Source organism: Crocuta crocuta, unplaced genomic scaffold, assembly GCF_008692635.1.
Source record: "Crocuta crocuta isolate KB4526 unplaced genomic scaffold, BGI_CrCroc_1.0 scaffold466, whole genome shotgun sequence".
NCBI lineage: Eukaryota > Metazoa > Chordata > Mammalia > Carnivora > Hyaenidae > Crocuta > Crocuta crocuta.
In genome coordinates this window covers 3,048,392-3,063,917 of record NW_027529672.1, presented here as the reverse complement: position 1 = coordinate 3,063,917, position 15,526 = coordinate 3,048,392, and the positions used below count along the sequence as shown (strand labels likewise).

At 52.1% G+C, this 15,526-nt stretch overlaps 1 protein-coding gene across 7 annotated transcripts in view; it reads left to right on the top strand.

Annotated features, from left to right (window-relative positions):
• CUNH10orf90 (chromosome unknown C10orf90 homolog) overlaps window positions 1-15,526 on the top strand; it is a 226,865-nt gene that overhangs the window by 193,748 nt on the left and 17,591 nt on the right. For 6 of the 7 annotated variants that reach the window (XM_077762975.1, XM_077762970.1, XM_077762969.1 and 3 more), the window contains 3 exons: window positions 4,706-4,996; window positions 8,009-8,178; window positions 10,893-11,070. In XM_077762975.1, coding sequence (XP_077619101.1) covers window positions 4,706-4,996; window positions 8,009-8,178; window positions 10,893-11,070 — 639 coding nt within the window. The remainder of the gene's footprint in view (window positions 1-4,705; window positions 4,997-8,008; window positions 8,179-10,892; window positions 11,071-15,526) is intronic. The other variant, XM_077762973.1, reaches the window with a different exon arrangement.

The window sequence follows — 15,526 nt, the reverse complement described above, 5'->3', positions numbered from 1 at the left end:
GGGGCCGAGTTCTACCTGCCACACCAAAGCACATAAGACAAAATCTACACTGATTTGGAGACAGAGGACTCTAAATTGTATTCTGTGTGTGACTTACCAACCTCAGGCTCTCCAGTGTCCCCAAACAGCCATCTTCCCTGGCTCGTGTGTGTGTGTTCATGGTTTTTTCGCTCTTCCTTTGGAATTCACTGATAGAATCTGGCTGCTGGGCTGTCCTTCTCTTTAGCAACCACTGTCCACTTTCGGAGTTCTGCTGTGAGCCAACTTGTCACAGGATCATATGCCAGCGGGGGGCCAGTGGCTCCACAGGGGCTCATCTAAGAACATAAAAGATTGTCCTGCCTAAATATTTGGAAAGAATCAGCAAAGTGTCTTTTTCTATCAGGTTGGTTCATTGTGATTTTTTCTGGCCAATGGAGATAAAATGTCTTGGAGAAGGGATGTCTTTTCCTCATTTTGTACCGTGGACAGGATGGTGGACCCGCATGGGCTGGTGGTACTCTTACCTTGGCCCAAGTTCACATCTCTTGGTTGGCCGTGATGCAGGGTGTGTCCATGAGGCCCCCGCTCCCCTGCCTCCCCTGTGCCTAGGTCAGGGCAGGGCCCACATCTCACCACCGAGGGGAATCCCAAGGCCTATAGTGGCACAAGGTAAGGACAGGAACAGCATGATGGGTCAGAGCAGCCCCCTCCCCTGGCCTTCTTCCTGCCGGCCGGGCCCCCCTGCTGCCCACACTGTGGCCACCCTCCTGTCTCCGGTACTCGCTCATGGCTTACCTCTGTCTTCCCCACAATCACGCCCCATCAATTCTCAGAGAACCTGTGGCCAAGGCAGCCTGCTGATCTCTGTGCTCCTAGAAGCTTTTGAGTAGCAGGTGCAATGACAGCCTCAGCTGCAACCAACCGACCTTGAGCTTGCTGTTGGTATTGGAGATTCACTGTTTATGGATATGGACACGGGTGGGAAAATCCTAGACAAGACAGTTCGCAACTGCTGGGCGGAATCTTCGGTTACTTTCTGTTCCCCTCCTGGAGCAGGACACGGTTCCGCATCACCGAGTCTGCTGAATACATGAGCTATAGAAGATCAACCCATAGGGTGATGCATTTTAGGAAAGGGAACAGAGGGAACGTTTCTGTTTCAAGGGAGCCTGCAATACTCCAGCTCTTCCAAATTCAGGCTCAGGAAGGAGGCTTTGAGTTTGAGTCCAAGAAATAGAAGCTGCCGCTTTCTTCCTGTTTTGCTTAAGACTTTTCAGACGGGCAGAGCCCACGTTGCAGTGGGTCATCATTGGGGTGATAGAGTTTAAAATTTGGGGTGTGAATCGAGAACTCTCAGTCCAACCCACATTCAGGGCATAAGACAGAAAAAAGACAGTGTGTGCTTCCCTGCTTTGTGAAGGCCCACCTGAGGACAGTTTCATGGCTGACGATTGTACTTTTCAGAATCCACGAAAAGAGATCTGATCAATAAGTGGTCAGGAGAGTCCCTCTTTGACTGACTCTTTTTCTTTTCTGTGGCAAACCAACCACATTCTATTTTCTGGGAATTGTGTTAACTCTTTCAGCTCACAAGTGGACCACCTGAATTGCACAGAATGGTTCACATAAGAATTTACATTAGGGGCGCCTGGGTGGCTCAGTGGGTGAAGCGTCCGACTTCGACCCAGGTCATGATCTCACAGTTCATGGGTTCGAGCCCTGCGTCGGGCTCTGTGCTGGCAGCTAGCTCAGAGCCTGGAGCCTGTTTCAGATTCTGTATCTCCCTCTCTCTCTGCCCCTCCCCCATTTGCCCTCTGTCTCTCAAAAATAAATAAAAAGAATTTACATTAAACCAGACAGATAGGTAGCTAATAGGTGGGTAGGTAGGTCATTCTCCCTTAAAAAGCCCAACACCAGAATGAAAGGAGCAGATTGGGAAGTGCACCGCTGAGCATTGATTTCGTTCTTGGTCGTTTAAGAGAGCTTCTCAGGAAGGGAGGCAATATGGAAAGGAATAACTATTTTGAGACTTTTTGCTTATGACATTTCATACTTAAACAGTGTTGACAAACTTTAGAAAGATACTTTCTGCACAAATTACAAGAAATCTGACCTTTACCAGAGGAGGCCACATGTCTTCTCCAAACGACAGGACTGTCATTTTCTTAGTACATCCAGGGTACTGGGACCCAGGAGGTGCTTTACTTCATTCTGTTTGTTCCTAAGAACACGGAGAGCCGGCTTTACCCCCGCCCCCCGGTGATTCGCTTGCCTTGTTGTGCCCGATTCGCGAGTTCCCAGAGACCTCCAAGGAGCCAACACCGATGCAAATACAAAAGGGTCTTTATTACAAGCTCAAGCAGGGGCTCATCTGCCTACCGGTGTCATGGCAGCAAGATGAAGCCAAGAACAATAGCGAATAAGGTTTTTAAGGAGTAAGGGACGGGGGTGTTACAGTACGTGTAGCATCATCACATAAGCACCAATTACAATTACAGCTTTGACCATTCAGTATCTGTGAGGTGTTCGTTACTTTTGCTGGGACCCAATCATGACTTTTGAGGATCCTTTGAAAATGACCAATTATGAGATGAGTTCAAAGGGCCCACGTGGGGTTCAGGCAAGCGGTGAGAAACTGGCTAGTTTGTATCTGCAGTTCCCAGCCTTGACTCAGACCATAGGAGTGTTTTTTGATTAGCTGACCTGAGGGCAGTCCGAGGATGGCTTTAGCCTTGAACAGTCTGAGGCTTTTCCTGGGACTGGGATTGGGGCTACGTGCAGCCCGAGGTTGCTCTTAATGGGGGACTTAATTTTTGGCTCTTCAGCCTCAGACGCCGGAGCCAGGGCGCACACGCAGGTGTCCTCTGTTCTTCCCGCTGCCCTGCACCGTGTCCCCACGCTCACACCATTCTCATTGCCAGGGACCCCAGGAGTCAGGGACAGAGGGGCCAGAGCAAATTACAGACAACGGGGATATTTTAAGAGAAGTCCCCGTTCTAATCAGTTCCAGGTAGTCAGGGGCTTATTTCCTTTCTGTGTATGATGTTGGAGAAAACATTGGAAGAATCTTCTAAGAGTTGTCATTATTCCAGTGGCTCCTAGGACTTTTTTCTCCCTGGTGCACAGGAGGTTTGGAGACGTGCTACAGCAGCAGGGGCCCCTCGCCCAGCTGGGGCCCTCCCCCCCCGGGGGGCATTCACATAGCGAGGAGATGGCACCTGGCGGAAGAGCCACCGCCTCAGGTAAAATGAATAACTTTGAACAATGTGTAGGATACGCCAGAAGCAAAAAAGTGAAATAAAAACCAAGAGTACAAAACAGGCAAAGAGTGTAAAGAAAGTCTGTCCCCATCTCGCTGTTCCTGGTCCCCTGCACTGCCATCTCCCCAGGTTTCTAGCACCTTCTGGGTCCTTCCAGGGATGTTCTGAGTATATGTAAGCTCTGACTGGTGGAAACAGACCTGATGCACCATCCTTCGCGTTGCTTTGTTCACCTGATAACGCATCTCTGAGATTAGTCCACATCTAGACAAGAGCCTTTACCCTGTCCTTTCCCTTGCTGCGAAGCCTGGGTGAACGGGGATTTAGTGGTCCCTGTTGAGCGGCAGGAGGTGATGTCCAGACTTTTGGAATTACGGCGTGGCAACGGGCAACGTGTTGTGCACGTTTTCAGTCTGCAGCTTTGTTAGAAATATGTCCCTCCATTACCTCCTAACTGTGTCCCTGCCACAGTACATAACCTACTCCATGTTTCTNCTTCTTGATCCATTCGTCCGTTGATGGACACTCAGGCTCTTTCCATGTTTTGACTATTGTTGAGAGTGCTGCTATGAACATTGGGGTACATGTGAGAGCCACCATTTATAAGTGCTTGCTGTGACCAGATACTGCGCTCAATGCCTTACATGGATCATTATTTTTTGTATTACCTCAATTTTTATTAAGAATACAATATTATATAAAAATTATAAATTTTACCAGTGTGTTGTTTATAATATACATATACTAACTTACTATGAAAACAGATATCATAATAAATAAATAATATTTAATGTCACCTTACGATAGCATTACTTTGATTTTATGGATGGGGCCACATATCTTATAAGTAGTAGAGGTAGGATTTGAACCCAGGTCTTCTGACCCCTCAGTCCGTGTACTGACACCCACTCTTTTGCCCGTTGTTGAGAAAGACATTTGAGTTTTTAAGGGCACTAGCGAGTGGTCTCTTTAGACCAAATGCATGATGCTGGTGTATACATTGAGCTCCTCAGTGAGCCGGCGGGGGTGGGAGGGTCCTACCCAGAAAGGTGGTCACCTGCTGGGTGCCCACAGGAACACGTGCACGTTGGCCACTAGCGGCTCCAGGTCTTCCAAAGCAGTACCGCAGCCTATGTCCCCATCTCCAGGGGAGGAAGGTGTGCAGAAGCCAATACATTTGATGTGCACTGGTCAGATGTGGGTTTTTTTTTTTTTAATTTTTTAAAGTTTATTCATTTATTTTAAGAGAGAGAGAGAGATCAAGTGGAGGAGGGGCAGAGAGAGAGGGAGAGAGAATCCCAAGCAGGCTCTGCACTGTCAGTGTAGAGCCCAGTACAGGGCTTGATCCCACAGACCGTGAGATCATGACCTGAGCTCAGATCCAGAGTCAGACACTCAAGCAACTGAGCCACCCAGGTGCCCCTCGTCAGATGTTTTGAGCACAACTCTCATTTTATTTTTAGTAGAAACAAACGTATTTTCTGGAAGCAGCAAGAAGCAACAAGGAGAAGCACGCACGACCTTGTCTGCTCCCCCGGTGGAACAGAAGCTGGTTAAAGATTTCCTTCCCGAGGGGTGTAGCTCTCCAAGCAACACCTGGCAATCTAACAACCTCCCTGAGCCCTCAGAGAGTCGGCAGCAAAGCTTTCCGAAATCCAGAATCCTTTTACCTGGATTTTTTTGCCCCTTACAAGATTTGTGCACCTCTCCACAGGAAGACAATGATGTTCAGGTAGAAAGAGAGTTTCCCAAAGGTAAGGAGCAAAGGAGGTAGGGTTCAGATGATGCCTCCTTGATATGTGTATGGAAAATGGCATGATGTCTTCCGAGCCTTGGTTCACACAAGCTCACAGTATAAAGCTGTCCCTTCTCCACTGCGGGAGTCGAGAGCAAGCAGAAGCAGCAGGTTTCCCGGGAGGGTGAGTTCTCTCTCACAAGCACGGAGCAGACAGCCCCCTGGGGACATGCTATGCATGAGGTCAGCATCAACCGACACCAAGAGGAAAGCCACTCCCAGGTGCATGGCCGCCTCCCAGGCTTAGCTAAGGAAGGGTTGAGATGCTGATGTGGGTGCTCTGAGGCCCACCAGGCTACCCGTGGTCCCCTGTGACTGACTGGCAAGGATAGTGGCTGAGGGCTGCAGGCCCCACGTGGCCCGGCACCCAACTAGCATGAGGCCAGGCAACTCCCAATGTGAGCCTCACAAAGATGAGAGAACCTAGGAAACCAACCAGGCCATCTCTTCTCCAAAGGCCAAGTAGCTGACCCCTATCCACACGGCCCTGAGTGCTGATATATAAAAGAATTTAAGAATAGAATAGAGTAGAAAAGAGATCCGTGGTGCCTGGATTTCAGTGGGAAAATTTAGATTTCCTATCAGTGAAGATGTTCCGAAACAGCTATGGACGAAGACAGAGAGAACCCCACTGGGTTGTACGGCTTTGGGATATAAAGGTTAAAATGTCTTTGGTAATTGATAGAAATAATTTCACTTGGGAGCCAAGTTACTCCCTAGCTCTTCATTAACGCATTAAAGAAGCATCTATTAAGCACCTACTGCGTGCCAGTCACTGTGCTCACTGCTCCCGGCCCTCCCAGCACCGTCAGTCCGGTGCTGGAGGTGCCAGGGTCATACCCGTGTTGGGCAGGACCGTGGGGAAGCTTCAGGTGACCACAGGTGCTCCCAGGAGGGGCGGACAGAGCCCTCTTCCTCGAGGAAATGATTCTGAGCAGGGACATGAGAGCTGATTAGAGGCTTACATATCAGAGCTAAGGGCGAAGAGCCTTGCAGACTGAGGGGAAGTCACATACAAGCCACGGATGGATGGAAAGAGCATGGTTGATGCGGGGTCCAGGGGCCCAGAGTGCAGGGGAGGGGTGGGGCCAAGTGGGAGTCGGAAGCCATGTGGTCAAGCTGGAAAGTCCTTGAAGCCCGCCCAGGGGGTGTGATCAGAAGCCAGGGCCAAGCCCTTGCAGGGGCAGAGATTTGCTCTGAAGGAGATCGTCTCCTGGACCGTGGGTGGGGGGAGGGGCAGAAGGGAGAGGGCAAGGCCGGGGGGCTGAGGCCCTGCCAGGGAGGAGCAGAGACTGTCACTGGGCAGGAGAAGGTTTCCAGAATACAGCGGGCAGAGCTCTCTTGTGAGCGCTGAGGAAGATGGTTGCTGGGTCCTGTGGGTGGGGTGCAGCTGGGCAAGGATGGAAGGCACTGCGGCTCCCCTGTGGACGGGGTGAGCCGGAAGCAGGTTCACAGCCAGAAAGGGGAACAGTATGGTCGACGGCATAATTAATTCCCGTCGGGGGTGGATCTCTGGGCGGGTCGGTGAGGCCTAGAGCAGGAAGAGGGTTGCAACGGGGAAAAATCCTCCAGAAAGAACAAGAGCAAATGTTTGAAAGAATGAAAGAGGATGATTTGGGGGCCGGTAAGTAGTACGTTGTTGGTAGAGAATCAAAGGCAGTAGTTGGACGTGAAGCACCCACCACGAGTGAGCGGCAAGAAGTCTGATCTGCCTTCAGGACGTGCAGATCTGAGGGAGTGGGCAGGTTCTGAGGAGAGCGAGGGCAGCAGGTCCAGGCCAGAGACAAACCGCGCATGAACAGTGGACGTTACAGGGGCTTCCGATGAGAGAATCCGGGGCCCATGGAGGTGCATCCTGTGGCGGCCTCTCCACGCCCATCAGGACCAGCTCCCCCTGGGCACGTGGCTGCCCCCGTGGAGAGATGCAGGGTGACTAGGGCACGGTCCAGCCTTTGAGGGAGTCACGGGCTCGTGCAGTGAGAACACACAGTTAGGACCCCACCCCATCACCGATGCTGCCACATGTGTGAAGTATGTTCTTGCTGCGGGAACAAGAGTTGGCGGGTAGAGCCTTGGGAAGGGGAGGCCTTCGTAAAGGATTGGGGCTCAGCCTGGATGTCGGAGGTCACTAGGTGTGGAATCAAAGGCGCTCTATGGCCGTAGGAGGGCATATGGGAGAGGAGGGAGGGAGGCGCTGTGGAGCTTCAGAACTGGGGAGGTCTAGGAGGCGGCGTGGGGGGGCAGTGTGGTGGGGGCAGGGGAGCTCACACAGGAAGAGCGGGCTGGCACAGACTGAAGGCTCATTGTGTCCCTGGCGGTGAAGTTGGTCAGTGAGCGGTCAGCCAATATACATTGATCCCTCCTTCCCCACGCCAGGGGCTGCCCTGCGAATCAATGCCTTCCCTGACCTCTTCCACAAGGGGATGTTAAAATGGCCTGGGGAAGTGGCCAGAGCCAGCATCGAGAGAGAGAATTCCAATCATAAATGTAAAGCCAGTGGCGGTCCCCGGCAAATGAAGGGGAGGGATAAATAATTGAATACCATTTTTCTGTCTTACATCATTAGCGTAGGAAACAGAAGATAAATTAATACACTGCCCCCAAACAACTGAGCTGTGATGATTGTACAGGACACGCTTAATATGAAGCACAGAATGGAAAAGTTTCTTTTTGTTGTGAACACAGGCATTTTGAACCCTGGAAGCCAGGGTTCCAGGTAGTCCATGGACTACCTCCATGGGGTAATTAGCAACTCGTGAAGCCTGGCTACCCACTGACACTTCTCCCTGTGACCAGGGCAGCTGGGGCGGGGGTGGGTCCAGTGAGGCACCATCTCTTCGGCTTAACGAGGCCCATTAATAACCCACTGGTGTCTCTATTTTCAAAATTGTCTTCTCTGTCTAATGGCGCCAAGGAGCCAGGCAAAACTCCTGCTGCCCCTCTAAATGGAATTCTAAATCTTCTCTCCCAGGAGATTACAAGTGCTGTGACTTGGTGGTAAAAATAGAGGAATGCAGGAAGAGGGAGAAGCCTGAGCCAGCTCCCCCCGAGCCAGCGCCCCCAGAGCAACCAGAGACCCCTGACCTGTCAGAAGACTGTTCTGAGTATCAGCAAACACCTGCAGTTTCCTTGAGCTTGCAGGTAAGGCCTTCTGGGCATCCCGGCTTGATCCCCACCAACGGCAGAACTTTCCCGGGGAGACCGTGGGGACCCGATCTTACTTCCGCTTCTAACTGCCCTTCATAATGGCTCTGTGACTCTGGGCAGGTCCCCTAACCTTTCTGGGCCTCTGTTTCACAGTGTGAGTAACGGAGAGATGATATCTATTCTGCTGGGCTAGAATGAAGATCGTATAATGTCCATAGTGAGTGATCACAGCAATGGCTGCATCTATTGAGAAGTTGTGGGTGACGCTGGGCGGGCATCTTCACAGCACCCCTAGGAGGCAGGGGTCCCTACGGTCCCACCTGCATGTAAGGACATTAAGCTTTGGAAAGAGGTTATTCTACATCACGTGGCCAGGAGCTCAAGGATGTGAAAGCTTTCATTTGGTGTCTATTTCCGGTTGTGGTTGTAGAAGTAACATGTGCACAGTTTTCAAAGTTCAGAATTACAGAGATATAAAAATGAGAAGGGCAGACACATAAGAGAAAGCCGCTGCTAACCGTGTGTCACATAGGGAGGCACACTCTCTTGGCAAGTACCTGCAATGTCGTAAACCTCCCTACGGGTGTGGAGGTGGTGCCCTTGGCTGGTCCCTGCACCCCTGGGCCCCCTGGGTAGGTCCATGGTGAGAGACTCTTGATGTCCCCAAAGCAGCCACGCTGCTGGGGACCTAGGCCATTCCCAGGGGTATCTCTGCAGGCCCCCCTGTGTCATGGAGACCAGCGAGCCAAGGAGACTCCGTCCCTGGGGCAGCTACCAGGGCCACGTCTCTGACATGGAGAGAGCCAGAGCTGCCCTCCCCCTGGGGATGCAGCTCCCAAAGGGCCGGAAGAGGCGTCAGGCAGAGGAATGGATCGGACATGGCCGCACATCCAGAGGGGCTTTGCTGAGAACCTCCTATGTACAGAGCTCAGGGTAGTGGCTGCGAAGGACACAATGGGGGTGAGGCATGGCCCGTGCTGTCCAGGACCTCACAGCCCAGCGCGGCCACAGGTGTGTGAGCATCACTTGTACGAGGTGGTCTGTGAAGTATCATGATGCTCGGGGTGAGCGGGGAGCCCCAGCCGGGCTGGGACTCTAAGCGACGGGCGTCTTGGGAGGTATTACTACAGGCAGACAAACCCTTGAACAGAGGTGATCAAGGAATAGCAAGTTAAGACCACAAAAGGCAGTGTGGGAAAAGCATGGGGGTCTCTCAGCTGCGGGTCACCATGGGATCCACCAATGAGCCTCAGATGTTGTATCTGCCAAGTGGGAATATATCCCTGCCTTTGGGAATCTGTGTGGAGATTCCCCGAGACAGGGAATCCACAGAAACCATCCAAAGGCATCGGTGGTGGTTACTCTTTTCCAGAAGACCTGAGTAGGTGGCTTAGTGGGTGTGCGGGCACAGGAGGGAGGTGGGGGATGCGACTGGACTGGAAACATGGCGTGCTGAACCCCCCAGCGGACCTCTCTGCATCGGCAAAGATGTTTTGCCAACTTCTTCTGCCTGGAAGTAGACGCTGTTCCCGTTAGCCAAGCTTCCTGTTTCTCCTGAAAAGGCGCATATTTCATGCTGGGTGGATGTTCTAGGTCTGTGCTTGAGGCTTCCAACACCCAGCAGAACCAAGTGACTCATAACACCTTCGTTCCTTCCCCACCCACGTCTCTTTGGAATATGGAGTTCAGGGTGCTCGGGTCTGGGTCTGTTGGGAATTGAACGAGTTGTCAGGAAGAAGGAATGGGTTGAAGTGCGCCTTCGCACTCACAGCCATGCTGTCGGTTGCTAGTCATGCTGCAGTGGGGCCCTCGGCGCTGGCCAGGACTGACCACCAGGCCCTGTGTCATCAACATGTCTGTTACAGTCTTTCCATAAGGCCACGGAAGAAACGTGCGGTGTGCTCATCCACTGTGGCTATTGGTCTTTGAGTATTGTACTTTTTTTGAAAGTTTATTTATTACATTTATTTTTTTTAATTGTTTATGTTTATTTTTTAGAGAGAAAGAGAGACAGAACACAAGTGTGGGAGGGGCAGAGAGAGAGGGAGACACAGTATCTAAAGCAGGCTCCAGGTTGCAAGCCATCAGCACAGAGCTTGAACCCACAAACCGTGAGATCATGACCTGAGCCAAAGTCAGACACTTGACCGGCTGAGCCACCCAGATGCCCCTATTATATTTATTTTTGAGAGAGAGAGCAAGAGTGGGGAGGGGGCAGAGAGAGGGAGAGAGAGAGAAAGCATCCCAAGGAGGCTCTGCACTGTCAGCACACAGCCTGATGCGGGGCTCAAACTCACGAACCGTGAGATCATGACCCGATCCAAAGTAAGATGCTTCACCGACTGGGCCCCCCAGGTGCCCCAAATGTTGTACTTTCAATAAGCTTCTTGATCAAATCAAAAGGATATATCGCCTTTCTGTGTTACTTCTCTTAATAAAATCTTCTTGGCGCGCCTGGGTGGCTCAGTTGGTTGAGTGTCTGACTTCGGCTCAGGTCATGATCTCACAGTTTGTGGGTTCGAGCCCTGCGTCGGGCTCTGTGCTGATGGCTCAGAGCCTGGAGCCTGCTTCAGATTCTCTGTCTCCCTCTCTCTCTGCCCCTCTCCACCTCAAGCTCTGTCTCTCTTTGTCTCAGAAATGAATAAGCATTAAAAAAAGTTTAAAATGTTTTAAAACAATAAAATAAAATCTTCTCTCACTGCAATTAGGAAGCGCTGGAGGTCCGTAAACCCCAGTTTATTTCTCGCTCCCAAGAACGGCTCAAGAAGTTGGAACACATGATGCAGCAGAGAAAAGCCCAGCGGAAGGAGAACCTAGGGCAGAAGCAGAGCCTGTTTCCTGTCCGCGCCAACAAGAAGCAGTTCACAGTTCCCCACCCTCTTAGCGGTAAGCTACAGGTGGCTTGGGGGAGGGGGGGATGGTGGGACGGGGTGCCTGGGGAGACCAGGACCTTCACCCAAGGCGATGGTGCAGGTGATCCCCTCTGACGCGCACAGGACGCGGATTTGTGCCGTCCGTCGAGGCCTGGGTGTTGTCCTGAAGCCCCCTCTGGGAGCCAGCCCACGGCGGGAGCTTGCACAGGCCACTGCAGTTGGCGGGACCAGCCCGGGACGCAAATTCACCACTACAGCTGGGAAAGAAGCCACGTAACTCTAGCGGCCAGGGTAGCAAGTTCAAATTCTTGGCTCCTAACAGACATTCGCAAGAGATCCCCTCTGCCCTGTATAGATTGCAAAACAGATCTCGGGGTGAGAGGTTGACTCCAGCGTGTCTACATCAATATTTGTCATCCTGAAACCCCCTCCTGCTGTGAGCTCGGAGCGCGGATGGCCAGCTTTCCTACGGCGGCGTAGCCAGCGCCGGGCCGACCCTGTGAGGGGCGGCACTTGCACGCTCATTAGACGGAGTTCTCCGGAATCTTCTCCGGGCCAGGCACCATGCCGGGACCTGGGGATAGCGCAGCGAGCCAGGCTAGCCTCGGTCCTTTCTTCATGGAGCTCATAAACAAGACTATTAAACCGGCAAGAATAACAAGAAGCAATGAGGGCAACAAAGGGCTGTCAGAGCCCATATCGAAAGCCTGCCAACTCGAATCTTAAAGTCTGGAGGCCTGGGGAAACCTCCACTTTATTCCTTTGGATAGAGGAGCAAGATCTTTCTCCTTAGGAAAATGTTCTGGCCCCCGGGAGGTGAAATCGTGGGTATAAATCTGGATAAAAGTCCTCTAGGGAAATAACCATATTCAGTAAAATGCAGCTCAGCGAACGTTACCAAGATCTCGTAGGGGAGCCTGGGAGACAGAGGACAAAGGGTGTTGTACCGGAATTCCTGCTCACCTCTGCCGTCGGAGGACAGGCTGTGTCCATCATCCGCGCAGGGCGCTGCAGGTGCTAAGGCCCGCGCAGGGGTGCATCCTTCTTGTGGCAGAGGACTCGGGAAAACACCTGCCGCTCTTTCCCAGTGTGCTTAAAAAAATAATAGCAATCATTTTAAAAGGGGGCGCCTGGGTGGCTCAGTTGGTTAAGCGCCCGACTTCGGCTCAGGTCATGATCTCACGGTTTGTGGGTTCGAGCCCTGCATCAGGCTCTGTGCTGACAGCTCAGAGCCTGGAGCCTGTTTCAGATTCTGTGTCTCCCTCTCTCTCTGACCCTCCCCTGCTCATGCTGTCTCTCTCTCAGAGGTAAATAAAACATTAAAAAAAAAATTTTTAAGATAATAATTAAAAAAGTCGACAGGATGAACGTGCAGAAAGTTCCCCTCTTTGAAAATGTTGTCTCAACATTTTCAAACTTTTGGCAGATCCGAGTGCCATTTGGGTGTGTTCCCCCAGGGACTAAAATCTCTGGCTCGACAAAGAGATCTCTAGGTTTGGTGCAGACTTCTCAAGCTCCTTGGTGGCTAGCCAGGCGTCAGCCACAACGGGGAGCCCCCCTGGGGACTTCGCTGTCTCCCCTGGTCTTGGGAAGGGCTGCAAGGGTACTTGAGGCGTGTGGGCCACTTGGCCTTGGTATTTTTGAAGATCCTGCTTGTTGAAAATGGTTCCGTTAACAACTGTGTCGTCAATAACCATAGAGCGATGCCGCATAGAGCCCACCAGAACTGCCTACAGAAGACGGGGTCTGATCAGCTTCCTCGTTAACCAGTCCCTATACTTTGCGTAGGAAGAGATGGGGCCCTAGAGACACTCAGAGCTTCTTCCACGTGAGGCCATTAAGCAGCTGGGTGTCACCCTCTGGGCCAGCTACCTTCCAGCTGTGCCATACTCTTGGTCCCAAGTGGTCTAAAATACCATCATCTCAAATGTTAGGGAGATGCCTGTTGGTCATCCCTAGGGCTGCTTTAAGAAGTGACCATAGGTTGGGGTGCCTGGATGGCTCAGTCGGTTAAGCGTCTGACTTCAGCTCAGGTTATGATCTCGTGGTTCGTGGGTTCGAGCCCCGCGTTGGGCTCTGTGCTTACAGCCCAGAGCCTGGAGCCTGCTTCTGATCTGTGTCTCCCCCTCTCTCTCTGCTCTTCCCCCCACCTCTCAAAAATAACTAAACATTAAAAAAAAACTTTTAAAAAGAGGTGACTATAGGCTGGTTGGCTAAAATAATAGATATTTATTCTCTTGGAGTCTGGAGGCCAAAAGTCCAAAATCAAGGTGTCTAAAATGGTTGATTTTATTTTTTTGAGGCTCAGAGGGAGAATTCATGCCATGCCCCTGCCCTGGCTTCTGGTGGCTTCTAGCAATCCTTGGCTTATAGGTGCATCACTGATTTCTCTGCCTCCGTCTTCACGTGTGTCTTTGCATGCAGATGTCCTCATCTTGAAAGGACACGAGTCACTGGATCAGGATCCACCCTAATCTAGTGTGACCTCTTTGTCACTTGCATACATCTGCAAAGACCGTATTTCTGAGTTAAGTCACAATCACAACCGGCCAACTGGGTAGGGGTGAGATTTGAACATCTTTTTGGGGAGACATAATTCTACCCACTACATTACCCGACTGTGGTGTTTTCCCCTAAGCAGATCTCCTTACAAGGTCACATTAAATGAAATATATATTTTTTTCATTTAGAGAGAGAGAGAGCGTAAGTGAGGGAGAGAGGCAGAGAGAGAGAGAGAGAGAGAATCTGAAGTAGGCTCTGTGCTCAGCTCAGAGCCCAATGTGGGGCTCGATCCCACAAATCCCTGACCTGAGCCGAAATCAAAGAGTTGGATATTCAACCGACTGAGCCACCCAGGCGCCCCTAAATGAAATCTTTAAATGAAGTTCATGTCAAATGAATATTTTAAAATCATATACAATAAAAAGTGATCAGACCCAGTCAATAGTTTTAAATCACCGAGGTGCCTTTGTATTCCCCTAATTCTGAGAAGGCCCGGCAGCTGGGATGCCGTGGGCAGGACTTTGGGGCACGGACTTTATGGCCACCCTGCCCGTTCCTGCGGTGTTTATGTGTCGATGAGAGCTTTATGCTCCTGTTTGTTTGTGTTAAGTCAGTGAAGTCAGACGACTTCTGAAACCAGAGCCTCGTGTGAGCTGGGGCAAGTGAGAGGGGTGCGTAAGGCCCCATTAAACAAGCCTGCGGTACACATCTTGTCTTCAGCCTGTCTGCTGGGAAGATGATAAAAGCGAGATGCAGATGGCTTTCTTACATGCTAAATTAGTTAATAAATCATATGCGTGAACGAGCTCCCGCTCTGGCATCAGTACGGCTGTTAGAAGGAAGACTCGGGTTTGCTTTCTGGGCTGGGGGTCGCTGCCTCCCATCGGGGTCTGCCTGGACGGACCGGAGAGGCTCAGGTGGGCGCTCTGGTGGCAGACAAATGCCTGCTCCCCGGCAGGGGCGGGGGCTGCCTCCACGGGGAGCACCTGACTTGCAGGGACTCTTACAGCGAGGGCCACGGGGCCAACGCTGCCTCCTGGTGACCAACGAATCCTTGAGCCGTTTTGAAGGCCGAGGGCAGGGACAAGCGTGTCCGTGCGTGTGTGTGCACGTGCATGTGAGCGTTACTGGGGCTCCCTCTTTGTAGACGGGGATTTTCACGGACGACTGAGACTAGGGAGCGACGAGGCGGTAGCATTATCAAGGCCCTGTCTGCAGCCCAGCCTGTCTTTGCTGCTTCACCAGCTGAAGTTTGAATTCTCAAAGTCAGGACGCATCTCCTTCCTCACCAGGACCCACCTGGGCCACCTCTGTGTGGCTGTGGCAAGTGACACGGAGCCTTTTCATCCGCCTCTTAGCAAACCTTTCTTGAGAACCGGCTATGTGCCCGGTACAGCCCCTGGTCTCACCGGCCTCCGTGAGAGGCATACTTGGGGCTGGGAAGGCTTCTGATGGGGAGAGCTTGGAGCCGCGCAGGGGTGAGTAGAGAAGAGGCATCGTGGTGCAGGGTGGAGGTGGTGAGGGTGTGACATCACAGCAGAGAGAATTGTCGGGCTGTCAGTTTGGCTAGGACTAGACTGCAAAACGGGGTGTAGATAGTGGAGGAGACCACACATGCCGCTTTTGAATTTACCCCCATTCTGAGGTCGGAAGCTCCGGGCAGGCCCAGGGCGGTGGCATGCGGCGGATGACAGACGGGCAGAATCAATGCACTGTGGTGACCGTCGAACTGTGGAGGAGAGAAGGCCGGANGCCAGCTTCACCATGGTGATCTGGGCTGTAGACCATCATCTCTATGCAGCTCCCAGGGTCCCGGGGCTCAGTGGTGTTCACGGGCCGACCCTAACCTGGGAATTGGAATGTTCCAGAATTTGTCCCTGCCTCTGCCTTGCCCAGCGCATCGGGGGCAGGAGGACCCGGGAGCCCCAGATACAGGCGGGGGGGGGGGGGGCGGGGGCGGGGGGGCG